At 41.0% G+C, this 11845-nt stretch overlaps 1 protein-coding gene across 3 annotated transcripts; it reads left to right on the top strand.

The window, feature by feature from the left end:
- On the top strand, window positions 1-10487 carry YKT6 (YKT6 v-SNARE homolog). 3 transcript variants are annotated; one of them, XM_081961346.1, is made up of 9 exons: window positions 1-154; window positions 2021-2118; window positions 2295-2428; window positions 3162-3244; window positions 3590-3690; window positions 4780-4884; window positions 5112-5177; window positions 6221-6322; window positions 7877-10487. In XM_081961346.1, the coding sequence occupies exons 3-9, from the start codon at window positions 2325-2327 to the stop codon at window positions 7910-7912; spliced, it is 597 nt and encodes a 198-aa protein (XP_081817472.1). In that variant the 5' UTR covers window positions 1-154; window positions 2021-2118; window positions 2295-2324; the 3' UTR covers window positions 7913-10487. The 3 variants fall into 3 exon arrangements, with proteins under 3 accessions (XP_081817472.1, XP_081817471.1, XP_081817473.1); XM_081961345.1 differs by lacking the exon at window positions 2021-2118 and having other exon boundaries at window positions 8-154; XM_081961347.1 differs by lacking the exons at window positions 1-154; window positions 2021-2118 and adding an exon at window positions 192-352.
- The last annotated feature ends 1358 nt before the right edge of the window (window positions 10488-11845 follow it).

Below are 11845 nucleotides of genomic sequence, written 5' to 3'. Positions count from 1 at the left end.
CGTAAGTCAAGCGGCCGTCGAGTTGGCAGCTCTTCCGGTTCCACGTCACGGGGTCAAAGGGCGTGCCGGCTTCCGCTTCCATCGCTCTCTCGGGCCGCTCAGCCGTCTCCGAGGCGACGCGGGGCCGAGCCGGGCTCCCCCCTCGGGTCGTGAGGTGGGTCCCTGCGGGAAGCGAATCGGCCTGCTGGGCGGGAGCGCGGCGAGGAATAATCCCTCGCCCCGGGAGTATTGTTATACTCCCTCAGAGACCTCCCGGGCTGGTTGGACACCCACGCCCATTATCCCCAGCTGGCTGAGGGAGTCGGGAAAGGCGGCCCAGGTGGGCGCTGGAGACTAGAGTGGCCGACGGAGGGTGCGAATGCAGCGACGAGTGGGTGGGCATGGCGGCCTCTCGGTTTGGCTTCTGGGTCTGGGAGGGGCCTTAAAATGGAGCGTGGCAAAAACAAACCTTAAAACGAACAAAATGGCCCATCGTTCCCCGTCTTTTATGGCAAAAGGCGGCCCTTTATTTCAGAAAGCTTTCCTGTAGATTGATTCGGTTTTTCAAAAACTAACTTGGGTCCTTTCTTGGGGGGTGTGGATGGGGTGGGGGTGTGTGGATGGGGTGGGGGGGTCCCTGTATAGGTAGTCCTCGACTTACGACCACAATTGAGCCCACAATTTTTGCTAAGTGAGACGTTTTATGGCTTTTCTTGCCAGGGAATCACGGCAGTTGATAAATTAGTGACTTAGTGGTTCAATGAATCTGGCTTCCCCATTGACTTTGCATGTCAGGAGGTTGCAAAAGGGACCCCAATGACCCTGGAGACACAGCAACGGGTCGTAAGTTTGAACTAGTTGCCAAGCATCTGAATGTTTGATCCACAGGATCATGGGGGATGCTACAAAGGTTGTAAGTCAACTTTTTCAGTTGCGTTGTAACTTTGAACAGCCACAAAATGAACTGTGGTCACTCAAGGATTACCTGTATTGTGTCAATGGTAACCTTTCTGGCACGGGAAGACCTTCCCACAAAGGTCTTTCAACGAAAATTGAATGGTCTTGTTGAAATAAATTTGCATATACCGTTTGATGTCTTTGTGTTGGAATATGGGAAGTTTTTCTGGGGTTTTGCTCTTGGGTTTTCTTTTGCAAAGTCAAGTTAGAAACTATTAAATGGTTTTAACTTTACAGACCTCTTTCAGATTTGCCCCCTTTGGGTAAAAAAGTATTGCCCTTTATTTTTTCCAAGAAAATACCGTCACTGTTCACATACAGGTAGTCCTCAGCTTATGACCACCATTGAGCTCAAAATTTCTGTTGCTAAGTGAAACGTTTGTTAAGTGAGTTTTGTCCCATTTGACAAATTTCTTGCCACAGTTGTGCCAGAATCACTGCAGTTGATAAATTAAAGATTGTTAATCCTTTTTTTCCCCTGATGTAATTTATAAATCCTGGTTTCCCCATTGATTTTGCTTGTCAGAAGGTTGAAAAAGATGATCATGTGACTCCTGGACACTGCAACAGTCATAAATATGAGTCAGTTGCCAAGTGTTAGAATTTTGATCATTTGACCACAGGGATCTGCAATGGTTGTAACTATGAAAAATGGTTATAAGTCACTTTTTCCATTGATGTACGTTTGAACGATCATTAAATAAACTTGTAAGTCAAGGATTACCTATACTCAACTGAGGAGTCAGGAATCAGTTGGGAAATGCGATGTTTAAACCATAGACAAGGGTGCCTCAAGTTAGAAAATTCAAAAGGGAAGCCTATTGGTATGGAAAAGTACCTTCCGTCATCTACATTTAGAGTTGGATAATCATGGAGTGGAATTGAAATAAGATAAAAGGGAATCCAATCAAGGATTACTCATATGGTCCAAAGATGGCGGAATGAATATTGAATAATGAATAAGTGCCAAATCAGGTTGGATTGGGAGTAGATTACCTACTGCTTCCTAATTAGATCAGGCAACTTGTCCTTCAAGTTTGTAGTGTCATTTCTGACTCACCTCCGCTTCCTATTATTCTCCCAGAATGAATCAGCTGCTTTAATATCAAGATTAATTGCAGAGTAATTTCATTCTTAATTCAGAGGACAATCATGCATCCCAAGCTCTAGACAAACCTTCAGGTAAATAAGTACATTGCGTTTAATTCAAGAGTTTGTTTGCTGGCCTATTTTTTCTGTTGTACAAAGTATCCATGTAAAATGATGATAGGTCTCTGGTTAGGAATTCATGTTTGCATTTATTCTTGTAATATTTTACTTTATTACTGATTAAGGTAGGGTTTTTTTTCTTTGTTCAGGTTATTGAGAAAGGTTGAACAGATAAAAAGATGAAGCTTTACAGTCTAAGTGTTCTTTACAAAGGTGATCCCAAAGTGCACTTACTGAAAGCTGCTTATGATATCTCATCATTTAGCTTCTTCCAGAGATCCAGGTAGGTCTTCACTCCGTTTTAGGATCAGTTAGCTTTCTCCCCTTGAGGCTTTCCTGTAACTGAGCTGTGACATTCCCTTTGAATTTGTTGCATTGAATTAATGATGTACATACATTGAATTCCTATTTAAACGGATTAGTTTTTTCCACTCATTTACCCTTGGCCTTATTTTACTGTTATGGATTCATACGCTGCTTTTTTAAAGATTTATATGCTGCTTTTAAAAATTAGTATCTTTAAAAAAAAAACCATGTGTCAAGCACAAGAAATCAGGAACCAGACTGGTTCAAATGAATACAGATATATTGCATGCAAACACTCTTAGAAGAATCTGAACTACCATCAGTCGGTAGTTGGTAGATAAGAGTCAATGGAATTAGATGTCTTATGGCAGGGGTGTCCAAACTTGGGAACTTTAAGACTTGTGGACTTCAACTCGGAGATGGCTGGCTGGGGAATTCTGGGAGTTGAAGTCCACAAGTCTTAAAGTTCCCAAGTTTGGACACCCCTGTCTTATGGATACGAAGGGACTCCAGATTGATGATGCACTTGACCCCTCCCTTGGCCTTAGCCTGGTCATCTCCTACATCATGTCTTTTACAATGTTTATAATGTAATTATTATCTTTTATTAGCAGGTGATTCTGCTAATAAAATTTATTTTCTTTACAGTGCATTTGAATATAGATGGTGTGGTAGCTAATTGTTATATTTTTTAAATTATTAACCTTCAGCGTTCAAGAATTTATGACCTTCACAAGTCAACTGATAGTAGAGCGTTCAGAGCTTGGAAGCAGAGCTTCTGTAAAGGAACAAGGTAGGCATACATAAGCATTGCCTTAGAAAGAACTATAGTAAACAAATAAAGGTGTGTATATCTGCAAATATTTAGGGCTTGACATTGAAAATAATGCCAATAAAGAAGATGTAGATAACAACTACTCTCTAGGGGGGGGGGGGGAAGCATGTTGTTATCTAAGGGAATGTTCTGGATGATCTCTCTAGGTCAAACCGAATTAAATAATTGATATTTTTAGGAATTTGATGAATATGATCTTAGTATCTAGCAAGTTGGCGATTGCTATTAAAGTTGGATGACAGCATCACAGGATCCTTTGTGTTGGGGAAAAATGTACATTGTTCATGTTATTCTTCATTTCAGAATACCTCTGCCATGTTTATGTACGGAATGATGGTTTGGCTGGCGTGGTAATTGCAGATCATGAATATCCATCCCGGGTTTGTTTCACATTGTTGGATAAGGTAAATACCAGCTTGTGCAGAGAGGATTTGAATGTCTACAAATGGACTGCCAGATAATGCAGAGTAGGTGCTTTCATAGTTAAAATTGCTTGTAAATAGAGCTCTGACTCAGTTTGGATATCAGATTAAAGTAATTTGCATTAATCATATTTTATAATCCAAGCCTAGCCTAGGGTAAAATGTCATTTAGAATTAATAAAGACTTTGCAAAACCAGGGAATGAAATATGCTCGATATAAAGTAGCAGCAACAAAGTTGTTTATAAAGCAATGTTCCCATTGGGACTGCCACACATACTCACTCAGACTGACTGTGTGTGATGATGCAAGGAAGGTTGATGGAGAAAAAAAATACATTAAAATCAATGTTTAAATTCATTTCAGTCTTGTATGCTCAGGGTTGCTTTCAGTGAGAGGAAGCTTAAAGTATTGTAGCAAGTAGGATCTTTCGTAGAGCAGCATTTCCCAATCAGTTTTATGATGTATTGATTTCAATTCACAAAATGTTTAGCAATCGCTATGCTTGTTGACGAATTCTGGAGCTTTAAGCCCACAGTTCTTTAAGATACACCCAAGTTCTTGAGGTTTTTGCCTAACAAAAATGTTAAAGTAACAGAAAGTCTATCCAAATGACACAAAACTCAGAGACAGAGAATAAAATTTTTAAGTGTCTTAGAATACTTACAATAACTTGAAGTTGACTAACAGCATGTAACATGCATTCAGAAATTTAATTCTGTTATCTGAATTGAGTTTAAATAAACTCTTATGGGCAGCATAGAAGTCTAATAATAAGTAATCATTGTCATCAGATTGTCTGAGTCATTGCCATCTGTGTCAAAAGGGAATATTGTTAATCATTGTCACTTTTGTTCTTTCTGCTTTTCATTTCATAGAATCCCTGCTATGTATTTCTAGAATTTATAAATTCCAATATACTGTTTGAGCTTCAAGAAAAATGTATTATGTTATCACTTTTTATTTTATTTTTGGGGAGTATACTGTGTATAATTCCTTCAAAGGAATGTAAGACATCTTTGAAAATCTGCATGAAAGGATTCTTAGGTTTCTCTTGGTCTTCTGTATGTAGGTACTTGATGAATTCTCTAGGCAAGTTAATCGGATAGATTGGCCTTCTGGATCTCCAACGACAATAACCTATACAGCTTTGGATGGGTACCTTAGTAAATATCAGGTATGGTTGTTAGAAAAAAAAATTGAAAGCAGAGAGAATAAATATTTATCATAATAAAATCTACTAATGTTCAGGGCATAATAGGGCCTGAGTTTGCATTGCTTTGGTATACTTGAAGAAATCGCCTTTCCTAAATATTGCATTGTAATGTTGGATACACATTTAATGACAATTTTTGGTGCCATGCCAAGAACATGATCAAATAAAATTCTGTGTCTGTCTTTAAGAATCCTCGTGATGCCGATGCAATGACAAAAGTGCAAGCCGAATTGGATGAGACCAAAGTTATCCTGGTAAGTGGTCAGCATCTTGCTATTATTAATAGGGTGATTGCTAGATACCGGTAAAATTTGGAAGCAGGACAATAATTTTTAAAAAAGCAAACACTAGGGAAAACCTTAGTGAGGAGATTTATTTTGCATGGGGGTCTGTATATGGCTTTCAGAGTGCAGACTCCATAAATGCAGATTCTATTTTACAGTTGTCAGGATCCTTTTCTTTTGACGCCATGAATGCTATATAAAAACAAAGCTTCTTTTCTTTTATTTTATTTTGTACATGTGAATGTAGTTGTAGGTGTCCCTGACGCTTGGTTAGCTCTTAATTCAGTCTCTTTAATGATCACACATAATTCTTCAAGCCAAGATGAAAACATGATGCAATCAGATAAAAGTAGGTCATGGCTAATTTTGATCTTAGCTGTGACCTCCTTTTTGTTGGTTATTATGGTGACATCAGAGATGCTCAGATAGCAATAATGAACCAAATGCTTTTTGACTTGTGGAGTGAAACAGTGAATGTCCCGCTTTGTGTCCTTCCTCAAGGAAGCCATTTTCCCCACCATTGTCCGTGGTCCCCAGAGTGTTGTATTTTTTAGCACTGTGGGAGAGAAAGCAAATTCTTGCTTCTAATTTTAAAATATTAGGAAGATGGCATTTGTAGGAAGGCAAAAACTATTCCTTTGAGACAAACGTTTTTGTTTTGGGTTACATTTCTTTAAAGAGCTCTTTGGTAGCCTTCTGGCAGAGACTAAAGTAAAAGTGGAAGGACGGATTTAGTGGTAGTGATAGACCAAGCCACCATTGATCACCTTACGAGGCAAATGTAGGCAAAGGCCCAACTGATGTGAAAAGCACAATGGCGCTTCCTAAGCTTTTTTCCACTTGATAGGAGGGCTGAGAGGGTGGGAGAAGGGAACATTTGGAAATTAAACTTGCTAATGCAGAGCGATGGTAGCCACACACTTCATAGGCTCCTGTGTTTGCTGTCTCTTCTGCAGCTGGGTTCCTAAGTCAGGGATCTCTCTCTCTCTCAACTGTGTCTCTTTTCCATTTAGCACAATACAATGGAGTCCTTGTTAGAACGAGGAGAGAAACTGGATGACTTAGTGGCCAAGTCAGAGATTCTTGGAAATCAGTCTAAAGCCTTTTACAAAACTGTAAGTATATTTGGGTCAGTGTTCTGTAATATAGACAGTGCTTCCTATCTGAGTGACTGCATGAGGCAAAAAATGTATGTGATATTTTTAGTCTGTGGACACTATGGCCTGGAAATCAAATGCCATGAGAGTCTAAGGAGATTCTCAATCATTCAGGTCCCTGTTGTCCCAAAGTTGCTTTTCAAAAGGCAACTGGGCTTACTTGGTTTTTCCCTTTTGTTTTCACTGGTTTGAAAGAGAGACCATCCTAGGTTAAAATTGAACAGCCCCCTCTCAACACAAGGGGAGGGAGATATGACACCATCTATCTCCTATCTATGACACAGTCCTTTCAGCAGCCCCAAGAAGGTTCCATCCCATTTGAATTCAAGTGACTCAGAGGATACAGATAAACCCCAAGTGGCCTCAACAACTCTCAGAAAGAAGCTAACGATCGACCTTCAGATACCAGAGGACTGCAAAAATTATAAATCCTTCTATTCCCCACCATTCAGCCAGACCTGAAGAAGCTTCTTGGATAAGAAGAGAAACACTCTCAAGGAAAAAAAACCAAGAAAATTCAATTGCCTTTTGAAAAGCACCTTTGGGGCTTATGCCAGGAGATAGTATATTACATTACTATCTCCTGGCATTACATTTAGAGCCAAAATACAGTTGTTGTTGTTGTTGTTGTTGCTGTTGTTATTATTTATGAATGTACATTTACAAAGAACTCTTGCTCATTGGGAAGGTGCATAAAGATTGGTAAAAGATGACTGAGTAAAATTCAATTCTTACTGATCGCAAAGCTTCCTTATGCAGGCAGTCCTCAAGTTATGACTGGTTGCTTAGTGAGCCTTAGAAGTTACAACAGATCTACGCAGGGCTACTTACAACCCAGAGTCGAAGTTCTGATAGCTGTGCCTCCCGCTGTGGTCACATGATTGTATTTTAAGTGTTTGATGACTGGGCCGCTTTGATTGACATTTGTAGGATCCCATTGTCAAATGATTAATGTACATTTTTTTGTCAGAAACCGGTGTTTGTTTTAGATTTTTGGCAAAAAAGTGTCCATTGTGGGCAATTGACTTGCTTAACAACCACTGCAAAAAGTTCATAAAATCATGACCCAGTTCATGACCAGCATGGGATTTATGACTAGAGGTAGTCCTCAACTTACGACCACAATTGAGCCCAAGATTTCTGATGGTGAGACTTTTGTTAAATGGGTTTTACCCCATTTTACATTTGCTAAGTAAATCACTGCACTTCTTAAATTAGTAACGCAGTTGTTAAGTGAACCTGGCTTCCCCATTGACTTTGCTTTTCAGAAGGTCGCAAAAGGGGATCACATGACGCCAGGACACTGCAACCGTCATAAATATGAATCATTGGCCAAGCACCTGAATGTAACTCACGTGACCATGGGGATAGTGCAACGGTCATAAGTGTGAAAAATGGGTCATAAGTTACTTTTTCAGCGCCGTTGTCATTTCAGTCTCTAAATGAACTGTTGTAATTTGAGGACTACCTGTAATGAGTGTGTATTTCTTCCCATCTCTCCTGACCTGGAAGGCCCGGAAGCAGAATTCATGCTGTGACATCATGTGACTCCATCCACCGTGTACCTTCACCACCTGCTTTGGACTATCTGGATTTGATCTGATTTCATGACTCCTGGAGAGAGAGGCAGCCCCTACACGTAGCAGCAGCAGCTGTTTCCAGATTCAGCCGTCTCAGCCACACCGGAGGCAAGAAATACCATGATGGGGGGTGTGGCCATGAAATTAAAACCTTATTTGAAAAAAAAAACACAACCCTTTCATGGCAAGAGAGTATCTGGGATATTAGGTTGATGATACAAAGGGAGTTGAGAATGGATCCTGGTGCTGACACACATTCCTGTTTTGGTCATTGGCTGATGCCTGTGTAGGGATTTGCTGCTCTCCTTTCCAAAACTACAAACAGATGTGGATTTATTGTGCACACTTAAGAGTAAGATAAAGAGTTTGGCCATCTGAAAAATGCCTTTCCCCTCCCCCAGCATTGCACAGTGTCCTTGTGTCTTAAAATGTTGGATGCTGATTTGTGGAAGTGAAGCAAAACCCAATCTGTTTTGAACCCATTCAGAATTATTCAGAGAATACGGATCTCTGCATTCTGCATGAAAGAAAGAAAGAAAAAGGTGGTCTCTAAGGCAGCCCGAGAACTGATTATACTTAGTAATATAGAAGAAATTCCAAAGAGGTGGGAAAGCGGTTTTAGGACTAATATGGATCTGCTTTTACGTTTTCTCTATTCTAGGTGGGAAATTTCTTTCCAATCTGAGTCAGACTTTGTTTTGTTTTTTTGCCAAGGATATAAACAGCAGCATTTAGGTCCCTTTTTTTATCTGGTATCGTTGCCGCTGGTCAAACCCATGATTTCATTAAGAAGCGAGTGTGTGGCACAACCTTCCTGCCTGCCCTTGGATAGCGCAGCTTATTTAGGTTGGGTTTATTGATGAAAGGCTGGTGACTCATCTAGCTGATGGCTTGGCCATTTCTATACTTTTCAGGAGGACATGGAATGAATGGGGAGCTGTATTGCAATCCGGGCATACCTTCTCACCTTATGTATTATGGCTGCTGTCCTGACATGTCCTTGGTATTAACCAGCAGCCCTTCTTGAACCTACTGCACCCAAAAGAATAAGCTGCTGTTTTACACTAGCCATTTTACCAGAGCCTTGTAGAGTATGAGCTACCCTGTATTGGGTGTGTGTGTGTTAGTTGCTGCGACCACGCAGCTTGTCGTCGTCTTGTAATGTCCTTGGCCAAGAGTACATTCTCCCACGGTTGGAGAATTTGTCCCCGCTGGTTTTGTGTAAATGTAGGAAATGTTAATGCTTTTGTCTTTCCATGAGTGGCATCTCGGCTCCAAAGCCCATTCTGTCTTTTGCAGGGTGGGGGCCAGGGTGGGTAAGGGATACCGTTCTACAGTTGTATTTCTGCCTTCCTCCCCAAGTGTTTTGATTTATTGTAACTGGGTTGGACATGTCTGCACACCATGCCCCCTAAAGTCAGCTGATCCCCAACCAGGAGTCCTTTGTGAAGCAATTCAGCTAGGCAATAGGGAAAACATGCCACTTGGAGCTTTTGCCCATCAATGGCAGGTTTGTGCAAACCCACCTATGGTGGAATGATCACTCCTCTGATATATTAATCCAATATGGACAGAAGTCCATCTTCTAGGCTCAGGATGAGTAACCTGTAACATCTTGGGCACAGCTTTCCTAACTCTGTTGATAAACTGACATCACTGACTGAGCTGTCTCCATTCCAGTAGAGAAACATAAAAAGCCAGAAAGCTGTCCTTGCCCATTAGCAAGGAACCAGTTAGTGCCAAGGAGACAAAATGACAGAATGACAAAGGGCAATTTAAGGCAAAGTTGAATGTGACTCTGAGGAGAAATTGTATTTCTGGCTTGCATTCTTTCTTAAAATGTGTCCGTCGCGCACAGTTGCATCAGCTCTTGATAACTTATTGAGCCAACTTCTGTGCAGTTTATATATATATATATTCGTCAACCTAGGGTCAGTACAGTGAAGTGGAACAAGTCAGCAACCGGGGTTGAACGCATTTCTGTTTGACTTGAACAGTGATGGGTGCGTCCTGGGACTTGACAATTTGGCTACATTTGCTTTGTGAAGCCTTTTTGGGGGGAAGGCACCTGGGTGAAAGAACAGTGACTCGTACAGAGGCTGCATTGTCAGATCTGATGCAACACCCTTGTGGTGCCAGAAATCACCAGCCTTAATTCTTTTTCTTCCTCCAATGTCTGCTTCAGATGCACCAACCTAAGGGCTGTCGTATTTTCTGTAAAGTCCATTTCTGCAGTGGTCAGTTCTTTGTGGACTGCTAACTTTGCTCCAAAAGATTAAGAGGGTAGGCGAAACACTACAGTGAGTTTCGCTACTACGTGCTGTTAAAGAAAATGAGTTCTCCTCTCCTTATTCTGCGATTTGAAATGTATAGTACTGTAGAAACTTCCTTGCATTACTTTATTTTGCCCCTTAGGCTCACGAATTCCTAACCTCTTTCTAATGTGGAAGCTTTTACTAAAGATTGTATTTTAATAAATATTGCTTAATGTCTGCATGTACTGGTTATTGGAATATATAAAGTTGTCACTTGATCATCTGAAATTGGTTGTGTCTTATTGTGGGGATTTTAGTTGGAGTCATATTTCTCATAGGATGCCATTGTTAGATATGCTTCCAATATTGCAATATATTCTTCCAGAAAAACTGGCTGCGTTTCCATGTTTTTGAACTACATGTCTGGATTAAAGTATGTTGTATTCAACAATTTTCAACAATTGCTATTATGACCAAAAATTATGACCTCATATGGCAAGAAGGTAAAAAGTAAAGGAGTCTTGCAGATTTTACTTCGGCTGTTTTGCCAACTGTTTCAAGGCCATTGAGCCAGTGCACTCTGAAGACATTTCTGCTGTTATGTGACTAGCATGACATCATGGAGCCCTGTTAACTTCTCACCAAAGTGGTACCTATTAATCTACTCACATCTACATATTTTTGAACTGCAAGTTGGCAGGAGCTGGGGCGAGGATGGGGACTCACCATTGCATGGCGCTCAGATCTTGAACTTGGGGGGGCCGCCGGTTTTTCCAGCCGAGAAGACCAGCATCTTACCTACTGAGCCTCCCCCCCCCCATGAGATAATTCAGTTCCCCAACACCCAAACCATGAAACCACCCTATCTTAGCTGAATATTTTATTGTGCCAATCCAGCTGAGGAGGCTTGCAGAGCATGTAACCTTAAAGCACCTCGTTCCAGTGCCATTGCCCACCAGGTATTTTCTACGGTCTTAGGTGATAAATAAGGGAACCATAACTTGAAGCTGAATGACACTCAAGCAGATGATCGGTCTTCAATTAAATGAAGAATGAGTATCTTAAAATTGCTGCATTCAATGTTACGTTCTCAGTGGAGTTTAATGGCATCTAGCGGAGCTAGCCCAGGAATCCTTAGGAATCCTCTCCTCTCACATAGGAGAGTAGGCCAAAGGGTATTAGATCCTCCACAAATAAAATTGCCCGCAGGAGGTTGGGACACTGCAGGCAGCTTCAATTGAAATTACTCATCAATTCAAGCTTTCCTGGAAGGATGGGTATTATCCTGATCAATACAGGTAGTCCTTAATTTGCAATAGTTCTTCAGTGCAGTGTTTCTCAACCTTGGCAACTTGAAGAGGTCCGGACTTCAACTCCCAGAATTCCCTAGCCAGCTGGCTGGGGAATTCTGGGAGTTGAAGTCCGAACCTCTTCAAGTTGCCAAGGTTGAGAAACACAGATTTAGTGAATGTTCAAAGTTACAGCGGCACTGAAAAAAAAAGTGACTTGTAACCATTTTTCACATGAGCATTGTGGAAGTCCCATGGTCACGTGATCAAAATGCAATGATTGGCAACTGACTCACATTTATGACAGTTGCAGCATCCCACGGTCCTGCGATCCCCTTTTGCGTCCTCCTGACAAGC

The sequence above is a fragment of the Natrix helvetica genome (assembly GCF_964273705.1).
Source record: "Natrix helvetica genome assembly, chromosome: 8".
NCBI classification, from domain to species: domain Eukaryota; kingdom Metazoa; phylum Chordata; class Lepidosauria; order Squamata; family Natricidae; genus Natrix; species Natrix helvetica.
Note: the sequence above shows the minus strand (reverse complement) of the source record. Positions and strands in the feature narration are given on the sequence as shown.